The following is a 22,919-nucleotide window of genomic DNA, read 5'->3' on the forward strand; positions in this document are numbered from 1 at the left end:
AACTTGCACCTGCGTGTTACACCCGGCATTTATTTCCGGCAAAATCAAGCGTCTGCAAAAAGGTAAACAAAAACATATCAAGTGAATTTATCGATTATTTTCATGCACTTACCTTAAATTAACAAATGAGAACTAACACATATTTTCTAAATTACCAAATAGTAAAAGAGATGTTCAACGGCAGTTTTTGTCGAATGTTTCAAACAACAGATTCGTACTCAAAATTTACGTACTATATTCAACATCATTAATATCGCGTTATCACTTATATCAGGGTAATGACATTTTTCTATGCGCCCAGTGCTAATATTGGTAAAAATTCGCAGATCTCATTCTTTCACTTAAACAACAAAGTTTTTATGCAAAATATGAAATTAGGCAAAGCCTATGAACGGTTATGAAGTCGTTATAAATTAATTTCATTTTTCCGCTATAAAGGTGTCATTCGGTATTTCATGTACGCTTCCGCTTTTACTCGGAAGTCTGGACGATTATTAATTATCCGAAAAGTTGAGATTTGTTCCGTAATCGGAATACACCACCTTTTGTCACGAGTTATATTGTAAATGGCGGCGCCTACATGTAACTAGAACTGACACTGAAAATTTCATTGATAGGTATAAAATTTTATATATTTTTTAATTGTTTTTTATTTGATTTTCTTTTAAATATGCATGTGTAGTCTATAGCCGGGCAAGCCAAAGCCCGAGCCCTCTTCGTGGGCCCGGACTTTGACTTCCCCGTAATATATTGAATCTGCAGATTTTTACTCACTTCTGCAAGAAGTCATGATATTCTGTTAAAATTCCTTCATACATCTGAAACAGTGATCATTTTCAAAAATAATGTTATTTTGTGTTGAAAAAAAAGTATCAAGTTACAAAGGTAAAGATTGTTTAAATATTTGAAATAGAGCAATAATACATTTTATTCTAAACCCAAAACATGATTACAATAGAATAACACCATTTATCGCGTTTTAAATGATGACATAGCGTTTTCAAAATTGCCAATATATGACTTTCCAATTAAATCTGTTTTTTTATTGAGTGTGTCTCATACAGCAAAAAAAAAAAAAAACATTTCAGGTGATGACAAATTTTTGCTTACATAAGAGTAATGTATACTTTACCTATTGTTATACTTGTAGCAAACCCTTATCGTATAACTGGAGGAGGACAGGCTTTCCCCTGACCATTTCTGTCGACGACACTCACGGAATATTTACAGTTAGACAAGGACTGTTCTTTTCTTGAGTCATTGCACCGAACTTTTAAGTGGCTATTTTTTGTTGACTTTAGTTAACAATATGAAACTAATAGGTGCCAAAAATTCTGTTAAAGTTGTGTCCGACAAAAAAATGGAAAGACAAAACTATGAAAATTACGGTCATAAAATTGACATATTTAATTCTCAGCTTGGCTTATAACATATTTGAGGACTTAATAAATAGGATTATCCAGAATTATGTTTAATTTTTGAGAATGATTTTTTATTCCACTTGTGTATTCCTTATGTTTATCTTACACAAATAATATGACAGTATAAATGCCTAATTTCTGATTATTTTAAATGAATTTTTAAATTCACTTTAAACCTTTTTTTAAAAATTACAAAAAATAAATTTTTAATAGATTATATTATTTGAATTTTTCTTTTACAAATTAAGTTATTGCAAATTTTATTTTATTTTTTTCTATCACATAATGCTTTGTTCATCACTACATGTTGACAATGTCCTAATCGATTATTCATATTTAAACTTAAAAAGTTTATTTGGAACGGTGTTAAATAGAATTAACGCTCCTATGCCAAATGTCTAGATCCAAGACCCCTCAGAATTTGGTGTGTTACTGGCGGATTCAATTTTTAAAAAAGTAGATCAATAGTTATTCATAATTCAATTTGGTTGCTTACATCAAGTTGTTGGTACTTTAACCTAGGCTTATGGTTGTTAAATACTTGTAAGCTTATTATATATACTAAAATCATAAACTAATGGGCATTTCAATTAAAAGTTATTGAACAAACTCACCCTTGTTTATAATTTATACCTTTACATCTTAAAAGGCATAATTTAACCAAGGTAACACTAACAATATGACATCTGTTTTCTGATATTGCAATTTTATATTGAGCTACAGGTATGAAGTTTTAATAAAAAACATAAGATTCTTTTTGGTTAGAAGTGTTCTCAACCTGTATATAGCTTGACTTGAAATGGCATTTGCAAATGGTTGTTTAAATTCCTTCATTTACAATGCTACTTTTAACACATAAAATTCCTCTCATATACAATCATTGGGTAATAATGTTAAACTATAACCTCTAAACTCTTCAACTCAAGGTTCTGTAGGTCTTACCCTTAATTTTCAAGCATTTTAAATAGTGTCTAACATGTCGCAATATATTGCAATATGTCCGTAAATATGGCAGTATATTGCAATATGATTTTTTTTAGTCACATGAACAACCTGCAGACATCGGATAAGCATACCAGCTTTCAAATTTTAAGGGCAATTAATATCACAGTATATCACACTGAAAATTTAGTTTGTAAATTTAAAAAGAAAAAAAAATCCCTTGTTTTTCCTCAAAATAATTTATGTGCATTATGAATGAAGTGTCTAAGAAAATAACATTGTATCTACAGGTTTGTATTGCAAAATTCATCAGTCAAGTCTCATAACCTGTATTTCTACATGTATTATTCTATATAGTATATAACATTTAGTCAGAAGTTTTAAATTTTTAATGAAAGAACACTGAATTTACCATATGTAGTTATACATGTACAAAGCAATGTGCTGTTATTATTATAAGGTGTCATTGATTTTGTACCAGTGTTACAGTTAGAGCCAGTCTTAACAGATAAATCAGCAGAAATTGATGAATTGTTACAGAAAATCTTTTACCAGTACCATTCTCATGAATTGTACCTCCTAAACATAATGCCTGAATATTGTCCATATTTGCAGTTCAGTTTAACATTGAAAGATTCAAATACAAGTTTATTGAACTACATGTATTGTTGTAAAGAAAGATAGTTGACACTTTTTAGTCAATAAAATGAAATTGAATATCGGCCAAAACTATAAAATCACAAATATTGTTGAATAAAGTGTCATATTTATGTAAATATATTTAATCTACAATAAATCTACATGACATTAGTTCATATATTTGTTCAATATTCAATATCAAGTTACATTTAGTGAATTTAGACAGTTTGTATGAAATCATTGTTTTAAAGTTATGTAAATATTAAATTTTAGTATTGGTAAACAAGTCTTATTTTGACTGTGTCCTTCGCAAACAAAAGTTAATATCCTTTAAACTTGTAAAAATATTGATTCAGGTAAACACTAAGTTGATTGTATTCGATTAAAATAAAAGATAAAGTTTTTAACAAGGTTCAAATGAGTCATGTATAGAAGTAAAAGACTAGTTTAAGCTTGATATTATAAATAGTATAACATTTATCGGGTGTAAACTAACGGGAAATCAAGTGTAAACTACGTGTTTATTCCACCTGTTTGTGTTTATACATAAAAAAAAGATAGATTTGATATTACATTTTAGTACGGAAGCCATATAATTGGAAGTAATTAAAAATTTATGCTTGGTAAGATTGTTATTTTATAAATTTACAATTAAATGAATAGAAAATAATATTAATAAGTTTGAATTAAAGTTTCAGTACAATTTAAAATTGTTATAGTTTTAAATGAAAAATTTATTGGCAACAGACTCTGATTTCATATTAATATTCTGTAATATCAAGTCAGACTGGACCCAAATACTCAAAATTTAAACATGATTGAATGTTTCAGTGTTTTAATAAAGTCATGTTTTTTTTTCTTGTTCAAGCGGTACTTATAATATTCTCCATTTTTGGAAATGTCCCAAAACATAAAACTTTTAATACAGTACCTGGCATACATGTATATTGTTGTCACTGAAAAGGGATTATGTTATATTCTTTGACATTTTAATATTTGTAAATATTGATTTAAACTAAAATTATGTTTTGTTGTTGGATTTTTTTTTGCATTTCATTTGATTGCCTTGAATGACTTAAAAAGAGTATATGAATATTTTTAGTTCCAGAATTCTGTTTGTCACTTTTGCATTTTTTTGCAATTATAAGGGTAAAGCCCACAATTCTTTCCTCTATCTGGGAACAATAAAGCCAGGGAAGATTGCTTACATTTGGGTAAAATAATCTTATCAAAATTTTTTTGAGAAGAATTGTTCTCACTTGAATATTTACTATATTGCTAACATTTTTATTACCACTGATATTGGCAACATTTTAAATGACACTGTATGTTGAGTGTAACAACCTATAAGTGCTGTAAGACATTAGTTTTCAAGTCACTAGAAGATTAATGTACATATAGTATATACTCTAGTGTAGATTATAGATCAACATAATTTATGGCTGAGAAAGATCATTGAATTTGTGCCATTAAATTTGTACTGTAAATAAATAGGGCATAGCAATGTAAATGGTAACCTTTCTGCTATGAAATTGAATGTTATACATAATATTTTAACATAAAGGAACTTTAGTAACAGACCATAGAAACAGCAAAAATAAGCATATATCAGATTGTATTGCACAGCATGTACTTGATTTAACTTGAAAATGAAATTATGGCTTTACTTTTCTGAAGTCAGTGCAAAGAAAAAATATTCAGCTGTGTATTAAATTTCAAATTCATAATTATGAAACATACTGTCACTCAGTATAGTTACATGTATATATTTGTATTAATTTGTATTAATTACAATTACAAATTTAACCGAACATGTTAGGGTAACCTTGTCTTTTATTTAGTGTCACGGTAATTACATATTATGGTAATTATATCAATGTTAATTAGCTTTGTATATTTAACAAGCTTTTGATTTGTTTATATGATACTCCAATCTATCAGAAATGTTATATATACTTAGCTTTATATTTAAAGTGTCAGATATGGAGATCAGTTAAAGTTGTTTACAGTTTATATAAATATTGATTGATTTTCTTCTATACCACTTAATGATATTTTGTTACAATACCTCTGTACTTATGTTAATATGACATACTTGTTCATAAACTAAAACGTTTACAGTTTCACTGTCAATAGGTAATTGATTTTATTCATTATATCTTGTAATAGTGAATAACTTTAGTACCCAGGTGACTTACAATCATTTTGATCTTGTAAGAAGTCATAAACTGTTCATTATATACATGTACATGTATATGCTATTTGAATGTCACTTTAAACTAAAAGGAAAGCAGTCTTACATTTTATTTATGTTATTTACCTGAGCTAGGCTGTCTTTTTTATGCTGTAATTGGATAATGATATAAAATTCTTTCAGACAATTTGACAAAGAACATTGGTACAGGTAATTTTATAGACTTTGATAAAATCTTGTTGATCAGATTGAAGGTTTGTTATTGTAAGGTACAAATTTGCATATAAATAAGTTATTTACAGTTGAAGTTTAATGGTATTTACAAACTGAATGATTAATGCAGGTTAAAGAACAAGTTGTTTATTGCCAGTGATTAATCTTGAATATTGTTAATGTCTAAGTCTTGAACTTAATCTGAAATGTAAAATTTGTAAATGAGTTTAATTTAATGGTTTTCATCCATAGAAATTTGATAAATATATTTACAAGCATTATGGGCAACACAAATACATGTATATTAAGAAATTGAAAAGAGCTGTTCTTATTGAAGAACTAGATTCTACACAATGTCGTCCATTTTCTATGTAGGGGCACCAAACTTTGTTAAGGTATTAAGCAAAATTATTTTTATAAAGAATTGCAAGCAATGTGATTATTTAAGCAAGCTGTTCTGTAGACACCTTGTCTCAACCTCCAATATTTTTGTTCTCACCTTGTTGAGATTTATACCAGTTTGATTTCCTGAAAAGATGGTAATAATTTTGTATTTCTAGCACCAGTGCAAATCTGGACTTGATAGTGATCTATATATGAATTTATTTTTGTTCATCTTTTTCTCTTATTTTATATCTTAATCATTGACCAACTCTCCATGGGGTAAAATTGTTAACATCACTCTTGGGGGAAATATCTATTCACTTACACCACATTACTTTCAGAAAACATTTTTCACCTGCATTCTCTTGTAATTGATTTCTATTGATTAGAGTAAAACACTAGTTCTGTCCTTTAGATAGAATTAATGGACTATAATTCACTAATTATTGTTTTTCTAAATGACAGGTGTGGATAGACATGAGATCAATGGAGATATGATAGAATAGAGCACACGTTATTTTTCTCACGAGGCACATTTCAGTATTAAAGGATAATAAAGATGGCAAGACGAAGGCTCGAACATGCCTTGATGGCAGGGCAGACTATTGCTGAAGGTAAGCATGTTTTTATTTATTCTGTACATTATATAAACATATAAACATTTGCTAGCAGAAACTCACATGACTCCCATGAAAAGTGTTTTTTGGGGGGATTATGCAAATCTAAATTTTCTTATTCAAGAAAGTGACAAGTTTGTTATGACATATCTCAAGATAAATTTACCTATGCACAACACATTGGTTTGAAATCTCATACAAATGACCAGATTGGGTAATGTTTTGTTTCCAGTAGGGGAATATACTGATGATTCTTGCAGTGTTTCCTCCTCGAATTTACAACCATTAAACAGATTCTTTCCAAGTGCCAAAACATTTTCCCCCCGCAAATTGTGACGCATATAAAATTCCCAGCTATCGGTCTGCATTTATGCTACTGCTGATTTTCTATGAAAAAGTATTTTTGTTCAAAAGGGGAATTTCTTTAAATTCATCACATGTGTATAAAAGACAATAGAAGCTAATATTCTTAATAGTATCAGTTACATTCAATTACCCTAAAATTCCTAATTTGGATTTTTTAAACATATTTTCCCAATTTTAGTAATGCTTGATATATTCCAAAATTTAAAAAAAGGTGTGTCCTGGTATTGTAGTCTGCAGCATTACCACTAAGCTATAAGGCCATTGTAAAGGATTCTCTTACATTATATTCTATAGCTGCTTTGCTGTAAATAAACAAGGCTAGGTCCATTTACTTTTATGTTTTGTAGATTTTATTTTAAATTGTAAACAGTTGAAGACTGTGTTAGTTGGAAGGAATAGATGTCTGTAAACAAGCTGTCAGAATAGCTGTGATTTTATTCACCTTTTTTTGTAGAACATTATGTTATCATTGTGCAAATTAAGCCTTTTATCATTACAGGCATATTTTCTATACAATTCTGTATTCTTTACTTCCTGATGTCTAGCTGCATACAGACATGTGTATGGCGGAAGTTGGTATAGGGAGAAAAAAGCCTGATATTCTGTGCTTAGTGGCCAGATTTTATTCTTTAATAATAAGCCTTTGATAAAAAATCCCTTTATTATGGACATAAAAATACAAGTCTATGTTTCAAGTCATAGTGTATAAAGCTATATCTAAAAAAAAGGTAAACTTATGTTGTTTCTGTAATGTTATGGTCAGTTCTCAAAAGAACTGTATTAAACATAGAATGACCCTAATTTTTTAAACACATGAATATAGTATGTAAACAGAATAAATTGTTCTAGAACAATAATAATTAAGGTTTTATATGGTTGGTAGTGGTTTTGTACACACACCAATTGCTTTTATGGAAATATACCATCATAAATATTTCTTAAAAGAGTAAATATTCTTTTACAAATTCAAACAAATTTTATATACTTCATTCAGCAGACTGATATAACTTATCAGGGGAATTCCTATGGAGAAATGGTCATAACCTTACTGAAACAAGTTTATAATATATTGCACACAAATCTCTGGTTTAATTATTCTAATTTATAAGTGTAAACAAATTAGATTAATTAGACAAGGTGCTTTCATTCTATTCTATAACCCCTCAACACTTGCCTTAAAGTGCAATAAGTTAAATTCTTTCCTGTTGACTTCATTTGACTGTTATATCACATGGAAAGAATAAATTTGATTTTGTGCAAACTTTGCAAGGATAATTCTGTATGCAAACACTTTATATTGATTCTATACAATTTCTTTCATTTCATTTTTATCAGCTGCAAATGTCACTTTATTTGAAACCTGAAAGATTAACATTTTTTTCTGTTAAATTAAAGCAGATTATTCATTCTAGGTGAACATTGCTGTTTGTGATGTTAGGGAAAGGTTTAAGATAATTTGTAATCTGAATATACCAGCTAAAGATCAGTGCAGTGAGTTGAAATAAACATTAAATAATTACAAAATTTTGTTTTGAAGTTTTACACTGTGTCTGAACTCATTATGTTATGTAGATGGCCCAGCAAACAATTAGAGTTAAAATCACAAATATATATTATAAATAAAGAAAACTAAAGTCTAAAAAGATGATTTATGCAAATTTTTATGTTTCTTGACCGTATGTCTTCTTATATACGGTATTGATGTATGTAATATTTTATATGTAATGGATAATTTATATTCTTACAGACCCATCTATACTATTTCATTTAAAATAAGTGAAATTCAAGAAACTTATTGGGCTTTTTAACCTTTCAGTCTATAAGCAGGCCTTTTATTCCCCACAAACAGTCTCAGTTAAGGGATGTAAAGGAGTGAGTTTTTTCATTAGTTGGTCAACATTACCTTCGGCTATTAACACTTAAAATGACATTATTGTAGCACTTCTTTATCTTTAAATTGGCCAAAAATGTACATTTTTTTATTATAAATATTTTCTGTGACAAGTTCATATTATGAGGGTATTTATTTCAATGTTGATATAGGAGGATCATTCAATTTCCATGGGCTGCTGTTTCTCCCTCGCCATCCCCCGTGCCCCCCCTCCCCCTCCCCTCCCATTTTTTTAAAATTTAAATTAGTTAAAACCAAACCCAAAAAGAAATTCAAGTTTACCCACTTTGTACTAAGTCTTAGAGTATGTATCTAAAAATCGTATTTTCAGAATGAATTTCAAACTGTTTATACATTGTAATTATTGATGACAAGGTCAAGGTTGGTCTTTAAAGTATGAGAAAATTCTATGATTTACACATCTCTCTATATCTTCATAGATGTTAAATTGTATTTTAATGGAAATAAGAGGCACACCTTATATTGAACATTGAAGAGATATTCATATCCCAAGGCGTTCTACCTTTGGTAAATCGCACAAAGGTGAGATAATTATTAACAAATCATATATTAATAGGATTCCTATAAAATACTTAGTAATAAAACAATTAGAATAAAACCCTGTCTCTGGAGACCATTCTTTAATGATAGAATGAGTCTTTCTTGTTTTGAGGCTGTCTTTGTGGACAGTAAAATTTGCTACACTTGTTAGAGACATGATTAGTTATCTGATGTCATGGTACATAGAATGGTTCACTAATTGAGGAAAAATGTGTAAGTGGCTGGGAAGTTCAGATGGTACTGCTGCAGAACAGTATTCCGAGGGTCCTGGGTTCAAATCTCAATCAAGTTGAACATTTTTCTCATCCTAAGATATATGTAACAATTATTTGCTACAATTTCAGCTACAATTTATATAGAGGCACTGATAATGAGTACAATTAGGATGTCTCCATACTTGAATTATTGAAGTTGATCACTGTCCTTCCTGTAGGCCTATTGACTTCTGATCAAATGTTTAACACATTCCTTCATTGACACATCATGACTGAAAGTATCTCTCTTATTACCTTGTTTATTATCAGCATAAATAGAATATAATTATGGAAGATTCATTTTGTATTATACTAACATAATTGATTGGCACATATTCAAAAATAATTCTGTTTTTAGTATGAATATGTTTATTAATACACTAGTTACTAGTATCATATTTTGTTACACTTTAAATTTTTTGTTTTGAATAGTTTTTTCTGATGAAGGTCAATGGTTGTTAATTGAAATAATCAAAGTATGGGTAGACACAAATAAACATTTTTTAAAGCAGCTCTGGTGTCAATGTGTATCTCTCTGTTTTGCTGTTACTTTCACTTTATACTGATCAAGAAATATATTGAATGTCATTTTATTCAATGACCTCTAATGCCCCTGAGATAAGATAGGAATTTATTCTGTATTTTGATAAAGATGGGTAAAAATGAAAATATAAGTCTATCTAAGCTGTCAAAATGAACTATAACCCCCTATTACCTTTTGTTGATTATTATTGTTGACAAAATATTTATAATAATATTGATGATGTGAATAAGTGTTTCCTATTCCTAAAACATGAAATTTTACAATAGTTTAAAGTTAGAACATTGACCTAGTTAGTTGACCGGGTGAAATAAGGTTCACCTCAAGTACAGTATTATCATTTAGAAATTTTCAGTATTTGACATTGTGTTAGAAATAATTAATATGTAGAGTAAAAGTAAATAAAGTTTTTGTTCTTTTTCACTACTGTTGAATTTATTGACCGTGTATCAGTTTACAGAAAGTGTGCCTCCTCACCAGTTGTATTATGAATAACTTCAAAAAAACACATTAAAATATCAAGTTAACAATACTTTAATTTATACACTATAATACATTAACATGACTTTACATGTTTCTCTATCTTTTGTTGTATTAAAATTGTAAAGTGGAATCAATGACTGTCCTTGAACAAAGAAAAAATACAGGGAGAATTTAAATAGAATGGAAAATATAATAACACTGAAATTTATATATTATCTGTCAACATTTTTGAAATAGTCAAAGGCTTGTATAGAATTTATGGTGAAAATTCTTCAAATTATATATGATTGGTACAATGTCAAGTAGATTATGTTTCACAGAATGAAATGAGATTCCTAATTTAGTCTAAATTAACGCTACTTAAAGTAATTAAAATTATCTGTGAAAATAACATGTTCATGCTTGATAGGCTATGTATTGCTTGATAGGCTATGTATTGCTTGATAGGTAATGCATTGTTTGGTAGGCTATGCATTGCTTGGTAGGCTATGCAATGTTTTGGTAGGCTATGCATTGCTTGATATGCTGTGCATTGGTTGGTATGCTATGCATTGCTTAGTAGGCTATGCATTGCTTAGTAGGCTATGTATTGGTTGGTAGGCAGTTACATATTTTCTTACCTAATAACCCAGACAAACCTAATAGTGTAAAGTCATTGTTGGTAGGACATTCAGGGGCACACCTGGTTCTCTACTGTTGACATTGGTTGTCAGTATCATAGATACTGCTGAAAAAAGTAATAATATGATAAAATTGTCAGCTATCTTCATGGAGCAGTGTTTCAACAATCTTGTCCTAACTCATTAGTGTTTTGGTAAAAGCAGTGTATAATTGTAAAGTTTGGTATAGGTCTATAGAGTTAGGTGCTTAGTTTTGTGATTCAAGTTAAGGTTAGAATTAGCCAAACTAAAGAAGATATTATAAAAAATTTGAGAAATTGCTTTCAGATATTACTGATCAAAATATTAAATGAAAAAAGAGAAGGTGACAGGTTCAGAATCCAGAATATTTATTAACCAGGTTTTCAATTTTGAAAATCCTGGTTATTAGATTGGGGTATGGCGGGCGGATGGGCGGATGGGCGGGCGGGCGTCAAACGAAATTGTGTCCGCTCTGTAACTCTTCAACCCTTTGAAGAATTTTGATGAAACTTCAGACAAATGTTTACCACATCAAGATGACGTGCAGAACGCATGTTCCGCATGGCTGGCTCCAAGGTCAAGGTCACAGTGACATTAACATTGAAAATCCTGTCCGCTCTGTAACTCTTCAACCCTTTGAAGAATTTTGATGAAACTTCAGACAAATGTTTACCACATCAAGATGACGTGCAGAACGCATGTTCCGCATGGCTGGCTCCAAGGTCAAGGTCACAGTGACATTAACATTGAAAATCCTGTTTACATGATTTTAACTTGATTTGGCAGTCAAAGGTCATATCATCTTTGGAGGTAATTTAAAAAAGATATGATATATTATTTCATGTCTACTTTGTAACTTGTTTTTCATTATACAGAATTATCAATATAATTATAGTGAACAAATTCTTCTGTGCTGAACTCGTCCTACATTTCTCAACGGATTTTGTTCAAACTTTCACAGAAGCTTTGTCATCAAGCACCCTGGCACATATTGTCGGGGTTTTGTGATTGGATAGTTTTTGACCTAATTATGGCCCTTTGTTTTTTTCCTTATACATAATATTATAGTGAACACTTCTTCAGTGGCAATTCCTCCTACATTATTCATGTTTTACATTGCACATAGTTACATTGTTTGTTGCTTGTATTTGTATTTCAAATACAACATATTTATCTACAATGGTGATAATTGAAAACCTGGTTTCATGGCATTGCCATGTTTCTTGTTTTTTTATTTTATTTATTGCCAGTCTGTATTTGAAACATGATTAAAATATGGCCAGAATCTGCAGCATACTAACTTAACAATGAATTAATATATCTGTCTGTGAAATTAACTCTTAAACTGACAAATTTGTTACTCCATTATTAATTTTAGGAATATCAAACTTAAAATGAAAAACGAAAACAAAACAAGAAACCCAACAGTCAAAAGTACTGAGCCTGATCAGACGATATGCATGTGCATGCTGGCCTTGCTCTATACAGGTAGAATGAGGCTATAATCACTCTCATCTCCAGAATGTTAAGGATTAAAACTATTATTTCTATTTATGTATATTTAGGTAAGATGTTCACGAAGATGTCAGTGGATCATACAATAATGTTAGAGAATGAAGCTGGTGGCATATACTCTCTACAGTATTCATTTGATGGTAAATTTCTCGCTGTCGGATGTGGAAACGGAACTATAAGGGTAACTATCTGATTAATAGAAAATTTAGCTAAAAATTCAGGCATAGTTTTGTTACTTTGGCCATAGACTTTTTTCTATATAATGTTACATACAGTAAAGGAGGCATTTTCAATACCAAAAAGTTGGAGGGGGAAGGAAGCGTGGCTTTGAAATGTGAAGCTGAAGATTGTTAAGATTGATAATTACTCCTTCACATGAAACAATGTAACACTGTTAAGCTCTGAGTAGTAAGTTTAGATAGCTGGTCAAACATTTTAAAAGAAAGGCTTTCACCCTAGCGATCACAATTTAAGTTAAATACTGTACAATGGGTACATAAGGTAATAAACTAATGCTAGAAATCTATAGTTTGAACTATATTCATAAAATTTTACCCTTAACTTCAATGGACTTGTCTAGTTCCAATTTTTCGAGAGACCTATGTGGCTAGTTGTTAATGTTGCTGGCTTCATACCATTTGCCCCTCACCTCTGTAGGTTTGAATCAAACCAGACTTAGGATTCTTTTATGTGAGAAAGCTAGCTTACAGAAGGTTTGTCAATGGTGGTTCTACTCTGGTACTTGCTAATGCCTGAAGTAAATAGACAATTTTGGTACTGTTTATTATAAATTTAAGGAACATCAAGAAAATTTTTTAAGTGTAACAGTATAATGAATAAAATCCAACCATTACAACAAACTGTTTTTATTTTATTTTCAGTTATATGAACCTAAATCAGGGAGAAAACTTGGTGATATAAGAAAGACTCGGTATGGTGGTTTTCCTATCATGGTGTTAAGATTTAATCCTAAAAATCCAAGTCATATATATGGTGGTACTTCTGAGGGACAAGTTCTGGATTGTGACATATCAGACTTTGTAAGTGAAGATGGAAAAGATATAGATTTTAATCATATTCCAAGTGATAAGGATGAGCGCTGGAAGGAAATCATAACAGGTGTGTTCATCTTCCTTTATGTTACAAGTTACAATAATTGAAGTCATCTTTAAACAGAGGTAGTCAGTCCTCATCTTTATACAAAAGAAGTTAGTCCTCATCTTTATATAGAGGTAGTCAGTCCTCACCTTTATACAGAGGTAGTCAGTCCTTATCTTTATACAATGGTAGTCAGTCCTCATTTTTATACAGAGGTAGTCAGTCCTCATCTTTATACAAAAAAAGTCAGTCCTCATCTTTATACAAAATTAGTCAGTCCTCATCTTTATACAAAGGTAGTCAGTCCTCATCTTTATACAAAAATAGTCAGTCCTCATCTTTATACAAAAGTAGTCAGTCCTCATCTTTATACAAAAATAGTCAGTCCTCATCTTTATACAAAAATAGTCAGTCCTCATCTTTATACAGAGGTAGTCAGTCCTCATCTTTATACAAAAATAGTCAGTCCTCATCTTTATACAAAGGTAGTCAGTCCTCATCTTTATACAAAAATAGTCAGTCCTCATCTTTATTCAAAGGTAGTCAGTCCTCATCTTTATACAAAAATAGTCAGTCCTCATCTTTATACAGAGGTAGTCAGTCCTCATCTTTATACAGAGGTAGTCAGTCCTCACCTTTATACAAAAATTGTCAGTCCTCATCTTTATACAGAGGTAGTCAGTCCTCATCTTTATACAAAAATATTCAGTCCTCATCTTTATTCAAAGGTAGTCAGTCCTCATCTTTATACAAAAATAGTCAGTCCTCATCTTTATACAAAAGTAGTCAGTCCTGGTCTTTATACAGAGGTAGTCAGTCCTCATCTTTATACAAAAGCAGTCAGTCCTCATCTTTATACAGAGGTAGTCAGTCCTCATCTTTATACAAAAAACAGTCTGTCCTCATCTTTATACAAAGGTAGTCATTCCTCATCTTTATACAAAAATAGTCAGTCCTTGTCTCTATACAGAGGTAGTCAGTCCTCATACTTATACAAATGTAGTCAGTCCTCATCTTTATTCAAAGGTAGTCAGTCCTCATCTTTATACAAAAGTAGTCAGTCCTCGTCTTTATACAGAGGTAGTCAGTCCTCATCTTTTTACAGAGGTAGTCAGTCCTCATCTTTATACAAAAGCAGTCAGTCCTCATCTTTATACAGAGGTAGTCAGTCCTCATCTTTTTACAGAGGTAGTCAGTCCTCATCTTTATACAAAGGTAGTCAGTCCTCATCTTTATACAAAAATAGTCAGTCCTCATCTTTTTACAGAGGTAGTCTGTCCTCATCTTTATACAAAAGCAGTCAGTCCTTGTCTCTATACAGAGGTAGTCAATCTTCATCTTTATTCAAAGGTAGTCAGTCCTCATCTTTATACAAAAGTAGTCAGTCCTGGTCTTTATACAGAGGTAGTCAGTCCTCATCTTTATACAGAGGTAGTCTGTCCTCATCTTTATACAAAGGTAGTCAGTCCTCATCTTTATACAAAAGTAGTCAGTCCTCATCTTTATACAAAAGTAGTCAGTCCTCATCTTTATACAGAGGTAGTCAGTCCTCATCTTTATACAAAGGTAGTCAGTCCTCATCTTTATACAAAAGTAGTCAGTCCTCATCTTTATACAAAAGTAGTCAGTCCTCATCTTTATACAAAAATAGTCAGTCCTCATCTTTATACAGAGGTAGTCAGTCCTCATCTTTTTACAGAGGTAGTCAATCCTCATCTTATATACAAAAGCAGTCAGTCTTCATCTTTATGCAGAGGTAGTTAGTCCTCATCTTTTTACAGAGGTAGTCAGTCCTCATCTTTATACAAAGGTAGTCAGTCCTCATCTTTATACAAAAATAGTCAGTCCTCATCTTTTTACAGAGGTAGTCTGTCCTCATCTTTATACAAAGGTAGTCAGTCCTCATCTTTATTCAAAGGTAGTCAGTCCTCATCTTTATACAAAGGTAGTCAGTCCTCATCTTTATACAAAGGTAGTCTGTCCTCATCTTTATACAAAGGTAGTCTGTCCTCATCTTTATACAGAGGTAGTCAGTCCTCATCTTTATATAAAGGTAGTCAGTACTCATCTTTATACAAAGGTTGTCATTTTTCATCTTTATACAGAGGTAGTCAGTCCTCATATTTAAACAGAGGTAGTCAGTCATCATATTCAAACAGAGGTAGTCAGTCCTCATATTATTACAGAGGTAGTCAGTCCTCATTTTTAAACAGAGGTAGTCCCTCCTCATCTTAAAACAGAGGTAGTCAGTCCTCATCTTTAAACAAATGTAGTCAGTCCTCGTCTTTATACAATGTAGTCATTTCTCATCTTTATACAGAGGTAATCAGTTGTCTTCTTAATAGAGAAGTCTTCAGTCCTTTGCATAAAATGCAGCGTTTTTATTGTCCTCTATTATAAACTATCCTGTTTTGTGAAAAAAACGTATATGGTTTCTTGATTTATCTGTTTTCCATATTTAAAGAAAAGGTTTAAGCTTTGTACTCAGTTTGTTGACATGTTGTTTTGACTTTACAGAAAAGAAAGGTTTAGAGAAAAATGAAATAAATTGTATGGACTTTGATTACACATACACAAGATTTGCTACAGCTGGAAAAGATCTGAGTGTCAGAATCTATGATGTTCAAACAAGTCAGGTAAAAATATATTAATGTATATAATGCCCATTTATGTTTAGTTTCCCCTTCTGAAAGAGAGCAAGAATAATGACTTATTTATGCTGGACCTGCATGAAAAATATTTTCAAAATCCTCTAAATAACAGGCATCAGTTTGAAATCAAAAGCATTTTAAATAAACCCCACTAATTTAGCAAGTTCAAAGTTAACCTTTATAAAGTTTTTAGTACAAACTGAGATACTTATACAAACTGACACCTAACCAATTCAGACAAACATTAAGTAATTGAAGAAAATTTTAAGATTATTTCATTCAGCGAAGACTTTGCATTCAGTAGACAAACACTGTCCTGGACCTAGCAGGGCCCTGGGTTGAGAATTAAACACACACAATCACTAGGGTCATAGGCTATATATCACTTCTTTTAATTTATGTAATACAATGTACATGTATTTTTGAGTTGGCTTATTTTAGCATCTTATACTCAATTTCATATTCAATTTCTTGAGTATTAAAGTTGATAAAAGATTATAAACTATGCATTTACCATGCAAATATTCAATCATTCTGTCTTATTTCTTATTAGATTATTTATCTATGCAAAATGTGTTGTTCACTAAAACATTTTTTTTTTATTTAAGAGAATGTAAATTTGTTCATACTTTGAGTACTCTAATGTGCAAATGATTTTTTGAAGTTTTTGAAGCCTTTTACATTTGTTAAATGTAGAAATTGATCTTGTACTTTTTAGTGCAAAGTAAATAAAAATGAGCTTTAAAAGCCATGCATTTATTGATAAGTTTGTTATGCTGTTGAATAGACATAAAATGCATTCACTTAAACACTTGTAATGACATTTAAAGTAAAACAAAAAATTAGTGTTCCTCCCACAGACATGTTTAAGCTTGAAACTTTAAATTACATGATCTTCAATACAATAGGCTAGTCATCAGAAAAAGCTAAATACTTTTTAATATTTTGACTAGGTACACTATTGAGTTTTAAGTTGTACAATGATTCTTCTGTGTGTTTGCTCATAGCAAATGAATATTTTTTGTTTTACTGTGAATTCATTCAATTTCAGGGGCATGAGGTTTAGTGGTTTTGTCTCAAAAGACATTTTCGTGGCTTCTTAAATTCCTGGCTTGCCTATTTTTTTCAAAAGAAATACAAATAATGTAATGATTTTACAGCAGATGAAATGAAATTCTGTTGTATCTGAAATTCATAAACAGACCTAACCACGAAAACCATGAAAATTAGTACCCCACGAATAATAATGAATTGGCAATAGGTAAGTTTAAACTTTCAATCAAGCCTAAATGATAGTTGATATCACTTTATTCTCTTGTCTCTCTTTTTTTATTCATATTTATTTTCTGTTTGCTACAGTTGGTAAATGAATATACAGGGTATGATAACACTAAAGACCCGACAAACCAGCAGTTTTCTGGATGTAGCCAGCGAGTATTTTCACTGAGGTTTCACCCTGAATATGATGATATATTTGTCACTGGTGGCTGGGATAGACAACTCAAGGTAACTTAAACATATATAGAGGATATTTGTTTAGTTCAGTGTAAGATCGGAATATATTTCACCGAGTGAGCACCAAAAGGTATATTTCACGAGTGGCGCAGCCACGAGTGAAATATGAACTTTTGGTGTTCACAAGGTGAAATATATTTCGATCTTACACTGAACTAAACAAATATCCTCTATATATGTTTAAATATGAACTTTTGGTGTTCACAAGGTGAAATATATTTCGATCTTACACTAAACTAAACAAATTTTCTTTTTATTATATGCAAAGAAACATTTTAAAAAGACATTAAACCTAATACTGAATGAAAAGCGCGCCAAATAATAATACAACGTGACGTCATTTACGACGTCACGTCATTTAGTTGGTTCCTAGTACTGTGCACGCTGGTATTTCACTGAAACAACGTAAGGGGCTAAAATTCAAAACAGTGAAATTATCAAATTGATAATTTCACTGTTTAAAACAGTGAAATTACCAGTTTTATATCACTGATATATTTCTATAAACCACCGAAAAGCATGTAATAAATGTACATCATTCTGTGTGTAACCTGGTTTTATCCACGCAGGAATAAACATTTGAAGCACTCATTACAAGACTGCTGTAACTATAGTTGAGATTATTAGCAAGTTATGATTATTTTGCAATAAGTCTCAGCGTTTTTTTTTATTATTGTCATAATTCTCTTTTTGAAGATTATGATCTAGCAGTTTTATCATTACATCAATATTCTCTTTTCTTAAAGGGAAATCACTCCAGTGCTGAAAGACTAGAATATGTTGAAAGTTGTCTCCCATATTCAGTATAATTCTTTGTAAAAATATTCTTTGATTGAAAAATCTTCCGAAAGCTTGAATTTCTAGCAGTGGCACTGCAAAAGCTTTCATTTTTATTTGAAATACAGTCCTGGAATTATGATATAAAGCTTTTTAAAATGAAAATGATATAATGATGTGCTGTTTAAACTAGTACTATATAAACAGTATGAAGCAGATACCTGAAATACTGGTTTAGATTTTATGAATATGATGTTATTGTATAATTACAGATTTGGGATGCAAGGTCTAATGATGGAGTTAAGAGAACTATTCATGGACCACACATTTGTGGAGATTCCCTAGATTTAAAGGTAAAATGTTTAACTTTTAACCTACTAGAACCATGATGAATGATAAAGCTTTGTCACCAGTATAGAGCCAGGCCAGCCTAAACATCCGTGCAGTCTGACACCAGGCTCTATACTGTTGGCTGACTTAACTGTAAACTTTCATCTTGATATCCCCAAAATCTAAAATTGAACAATTCTGAATAGATGGTTTATTAATATCTGAATAGATAAAGACCAAAGAGAAATACTTATGTGTCTCTTTCTTATTTTGAGACAAACAATTGTACATGTATTTACCCTTATCTAAAACTTTCTCTTTTTGAAAGAGGAATCCAAAGATTTGTAATGTTTCAGTTCATGAGAAGAAAATGTTTTTATCATTGAAAAAGTTTTAAATTAGGAAGTTTTGATGAAGATACTATTACTAATGTGTAAAATGATTGTCAATTTTTATGTGTACTGTATTCAACAAATTGTTTGTTTATTCAAGAACTGTGTTTGCAGTGGCCTTTTGTCAGGGTCTGTTATATATGCAGAAAAATCACTGATTTGTCTGTTTCATGTTGTATTATTCATATAACAAGTGACCTTTATTTTTATTTGTTTATTTTGGGTTTTACATCACATCCACACAGTATAGGTCATATCGCGACGTTCCAACTTTACTGGTGGAGGAAGACCTCAGGTGCACTTTCGTGCATTATTTCAGGCACGAACGGGCACCTGAGTAGAACCACCGACATTCCGTAAGCTAGCTTGATAGCTTCCTCACATGAAAGAATCCAAAGTCCCTGTCGGGACAAGTGACCTTTCATTATATTTCTAGTGTAAAGCTTTAGTTATTGTTTTATTTTTTCAAGGGTTATAAAATACTGACAGGATCGTATGTTGGGCATGACGCCCTTCAGATCTGGGATTATAGTACAGATTATGGAGCAAGCACGAAGAATAAGCCAAAGTTAATTGATTTCCCAGCTGGACCAAATGGTCCATTCATATACGCATCTCAATTCTGTGACAATGATGTTGTAGTAGCTGGTGGTAGTGGAACTAATAGTGCAATGGCAATTAATTCAGAGACCAATGAGGTATGTTTGTAAGATATATTTGTATGTGTCTGTGAGATATATTTGTTTATGTCTGTGAGATATATTTGTTTATGTCTTTGAGGTATATTTGTTTGTGTTAGTGAGGTATATTTGTTTGTGTCTGTGAGATATATTTGTTTGTGTCTGTGAGATATATTTGTTTGTGTCTGTGATATATTTGTTTGTGTCTGTGAGATATATTTGTTTGTGTCTGTGAGATATATTTGTTTGTGTCTGTGAGATATATTTGTTTGTGTCTGTGAGATATATTTGTTTGTGTCTGTGAGGTATATTTGTTTGTGTTTGTGAGATATATTTTTTCGTGTCTATGAGATATATTTGTTTGTGTCTGTGAGATATATTTGTTTGTTTCTGCTAGGTGTGTTTGTTTGTTTTTTGCTAGGTATGTTTGTTGTGTTTGTGAGATATATGTTTGCTTATGTCTGTGAGATATGTTTGTTTGTTTCTGCTAGATTTGTTTGATTATGTATGTCAGACAGACAGACAGACAGGTTTGTTTGTATCTGTGAGGGTTTAAGATAAATGAATCTGTGTGGTATGTATATTTTGTCTGTTTGGTATGTATGCTTGAAGTTACTGAATATAGGTAAAAATATGTTATCTTATTTGCCTTGAGTACTATATAAGTGAAACAGAATTTTAGAAATGCCAGGCAACTAATATGTGTAATGATTTATTTTGTTCAGGTACTTGGGGAGGTTAAATTTGATCATCCGGTTCAAGCCATTGATACATTTAATGGAGGAAGAATGTTTGCTGTGGGAGACGGTAAAAGATGTCTCAAGTTGTGCAGTCTTCACTAAACAATTATTCTACATTTAAAACTTTATAATGTTCATTAAACTAAAGGTGGACACAAGTATTATAGTTGCATGAAATTAAGTATTTAAATGTAACTGAAAAACAAAATGCATTTTTGTTTGTTTTGGCCTTGGAAAAAAGGCATTGTAAGAAAAGTCGCTACTCAGCATAAGGTGTTTTGACATTAATGTCATACATATCCTTTATGTTGAAAGGCAGTATGACATTGTTATATGATAAATATCTTGACATTGAACAAGAATGTTTGACATTAATGTATTCCATTGTATTTTGATCTAGAATCTTGAAGGTGTTACAGAGTAAAGAGCTTGATATATTAAACAGAATATTTTATAATGATTAATTTGACTTTAACATTTCAAAGTTTTGTTTTTAAAAGATTGTTTCTGTACCTGAGTTCTTGTTATCTTAAGAGCTGAATTGCTAAGTATTATTAATAATATTTGTGGCAAACATATTTTGACAGTATCAACAATATGTTGAGCAATACAGATATGACTACATCATTTTATATACAGGAAATGTTGGCCTTTAACAGAGTCTTTTTTGTTTGATGATTGCCGTATTATGAAGAAAAAAAAAGAAATATTTTATATGTTGTTTATATTTAGATGGATCAGTGGTATGATATAAGACATTTCTGGAAATAAGTCAGCGGTTCTTCTCTTATATTATGCAGACTTGTTAACATTTAAAAAAGGTAATGTTGAAATCATGTCATGTGTTTTTTGCCAATCTAGTAAATATTTTAAACAGCCGTATGTCATTGGAACTGTTCTCAATTTTAAAAAAGCTTATTTCCAGGACAAGTTTTAAGGTTCAAAGCTGATATTTGTCAGGAAATCATTTCCATCATCCTGAGTATAGTATATTTTTGCATAAATGGTTGTCAATGAGCTTATTATGTGACACATATAAACATTTTTATAAGTCATAGTATTTTGAAAATTGTAAAAAAAGCACAAAAGTAAAACTTTAAATGATTTATGTGCCTGTAAGATATAACTAAGTATTATATTACAATTCCAAAGAAGTTATTACTATTATAAAGCATTCCGTCCATGTATACGTATTGTCTCAATATTTAATTTTGTAAAACTCTATTTGTACAATTTGTGATACTCAAAAGCTTCAAATATATTTCATACTTTAATTTTAAATAATGTATCATTATGCAATGATTAACATTCCAACCAGGGTTATATCATACTTGCTACAATTATATTGTAACTTTATGTTTGAAGATTCATCATTCCGTCCTGTAGCAGAATATATATTTTTGAATGATATATACACATATGTGTTAGTGATACTGCTGGCTTTACTTTCATTCTGATTTTGTCATCGTGTTGCTGATTCTAAAAATAAATATTTTGATATGTTTCTATCTCTGTTTGTTTCTTTTAAAATAAAATGTACCTGAAAGCTGCTGTTTTTTGAAATAGTTCAACAGTGTTTTTATGTATACTATATATCCTCATTCATAAGACACATTTTTAAGACTAATCTTTATAGCCAAACGAAAGAGGTCGTCTTATAAGTAAGATAAATAGCATCATCGTAACAGTCCTAAGGTTTATTCTACGTTAACTTTGTAGACTGTCTTGTACACGTTTGTAGACATCTTAGTATTTTGTTTAAAAGTGTTAAAGTAATCACCTGTGCTTTGCCTTCCGCCCTGTCCTACTTTTGCTTGGTGTCCTGCTGGGGCTCCTTGCGGGTGGTCCTGTATTGCTGGGTTGTATGGGGGTTAGGTTCATTGAACGCCGCCCTTTCTTACTGATCTTGTTTTTTTCCTTTTTGTGCCCCCACGTTAGTGGCGGGCATTTAGATTTACCCTTGTCCGTCCGTCCGTCTGTCCGTCCGAGCCAACATTTGATTATTATGAGCTTCATTCCGTAGTTAAATAAAGAACATAAACTCATAAAATTTAAAATTAAGAGCTATTTTTTG

At 30.9% G+C, this 22,919-nt stretch overlaps 1 protein-coding gene across 3 annotated transcripts; it reads left to right on the forward strand.

The window, feature by feature from the left end:
* Position 1: 1 nt before the first annotated feature.
* LOC132744011 (uncharacterized) lies at positions 2-22,351 on the forward strand. 3 transcript variants are annotated; one of them, XM_060732614.1, is made up of 9 exons: positions 2-62; positions 6,259-6,407; positions 12,713-12,843; positions 13,544-13,781; positions 16,278-16,396; positions 17,771-17,917; positions 18,976-19,056; positions 19,896-20,123; positions 20,831-22,351. In XM_060732614.1, the coding sequence occupies exons 2-9, from the start codon at positions 6,353-6,355 to the stop codon at positions 20,945-20,947; spliced, it is 1,116 nt and encodes a 371-aa protein (XP_060588597.1). In that variant the 5' UTR covers positions 2-62; positions 6,259-6,352; the 3' UTR covers positions 20,948-22,351. The 3 variants fall into 3 exon arrangements, with proteins under 3 accessions (XP_060588597.1, XP_060588596.1, XP_060588598.1); XM_060732613.1 differs by lacking the exon at positions 2-62 and adding an exon at positions 3,464-3,625; XM_060732615.1 differs by lacking the exon at positions 2-62 and adding an exon at positions 5,278-5,406.
* Positions 22,352-22,919: the final 568 nt, after the last annotated feature.

The sequence above is a fragment of the Ruditapes philippinarum genome, unplaced genomic scaffold (assembly GCF_026571515.1).
Source record: "Ruditapes philippinarum isolate M1 unplaced genomic scaffold, ASM2657151v2 ctg684_1_1_1_1, whole genome shotgun sequence".
NCBI lineage: Eukaryota > Metazoa > Mollusca > Bivalvia > Venerida > Veneridae > Ruditapes > Ruditapes philippinarum.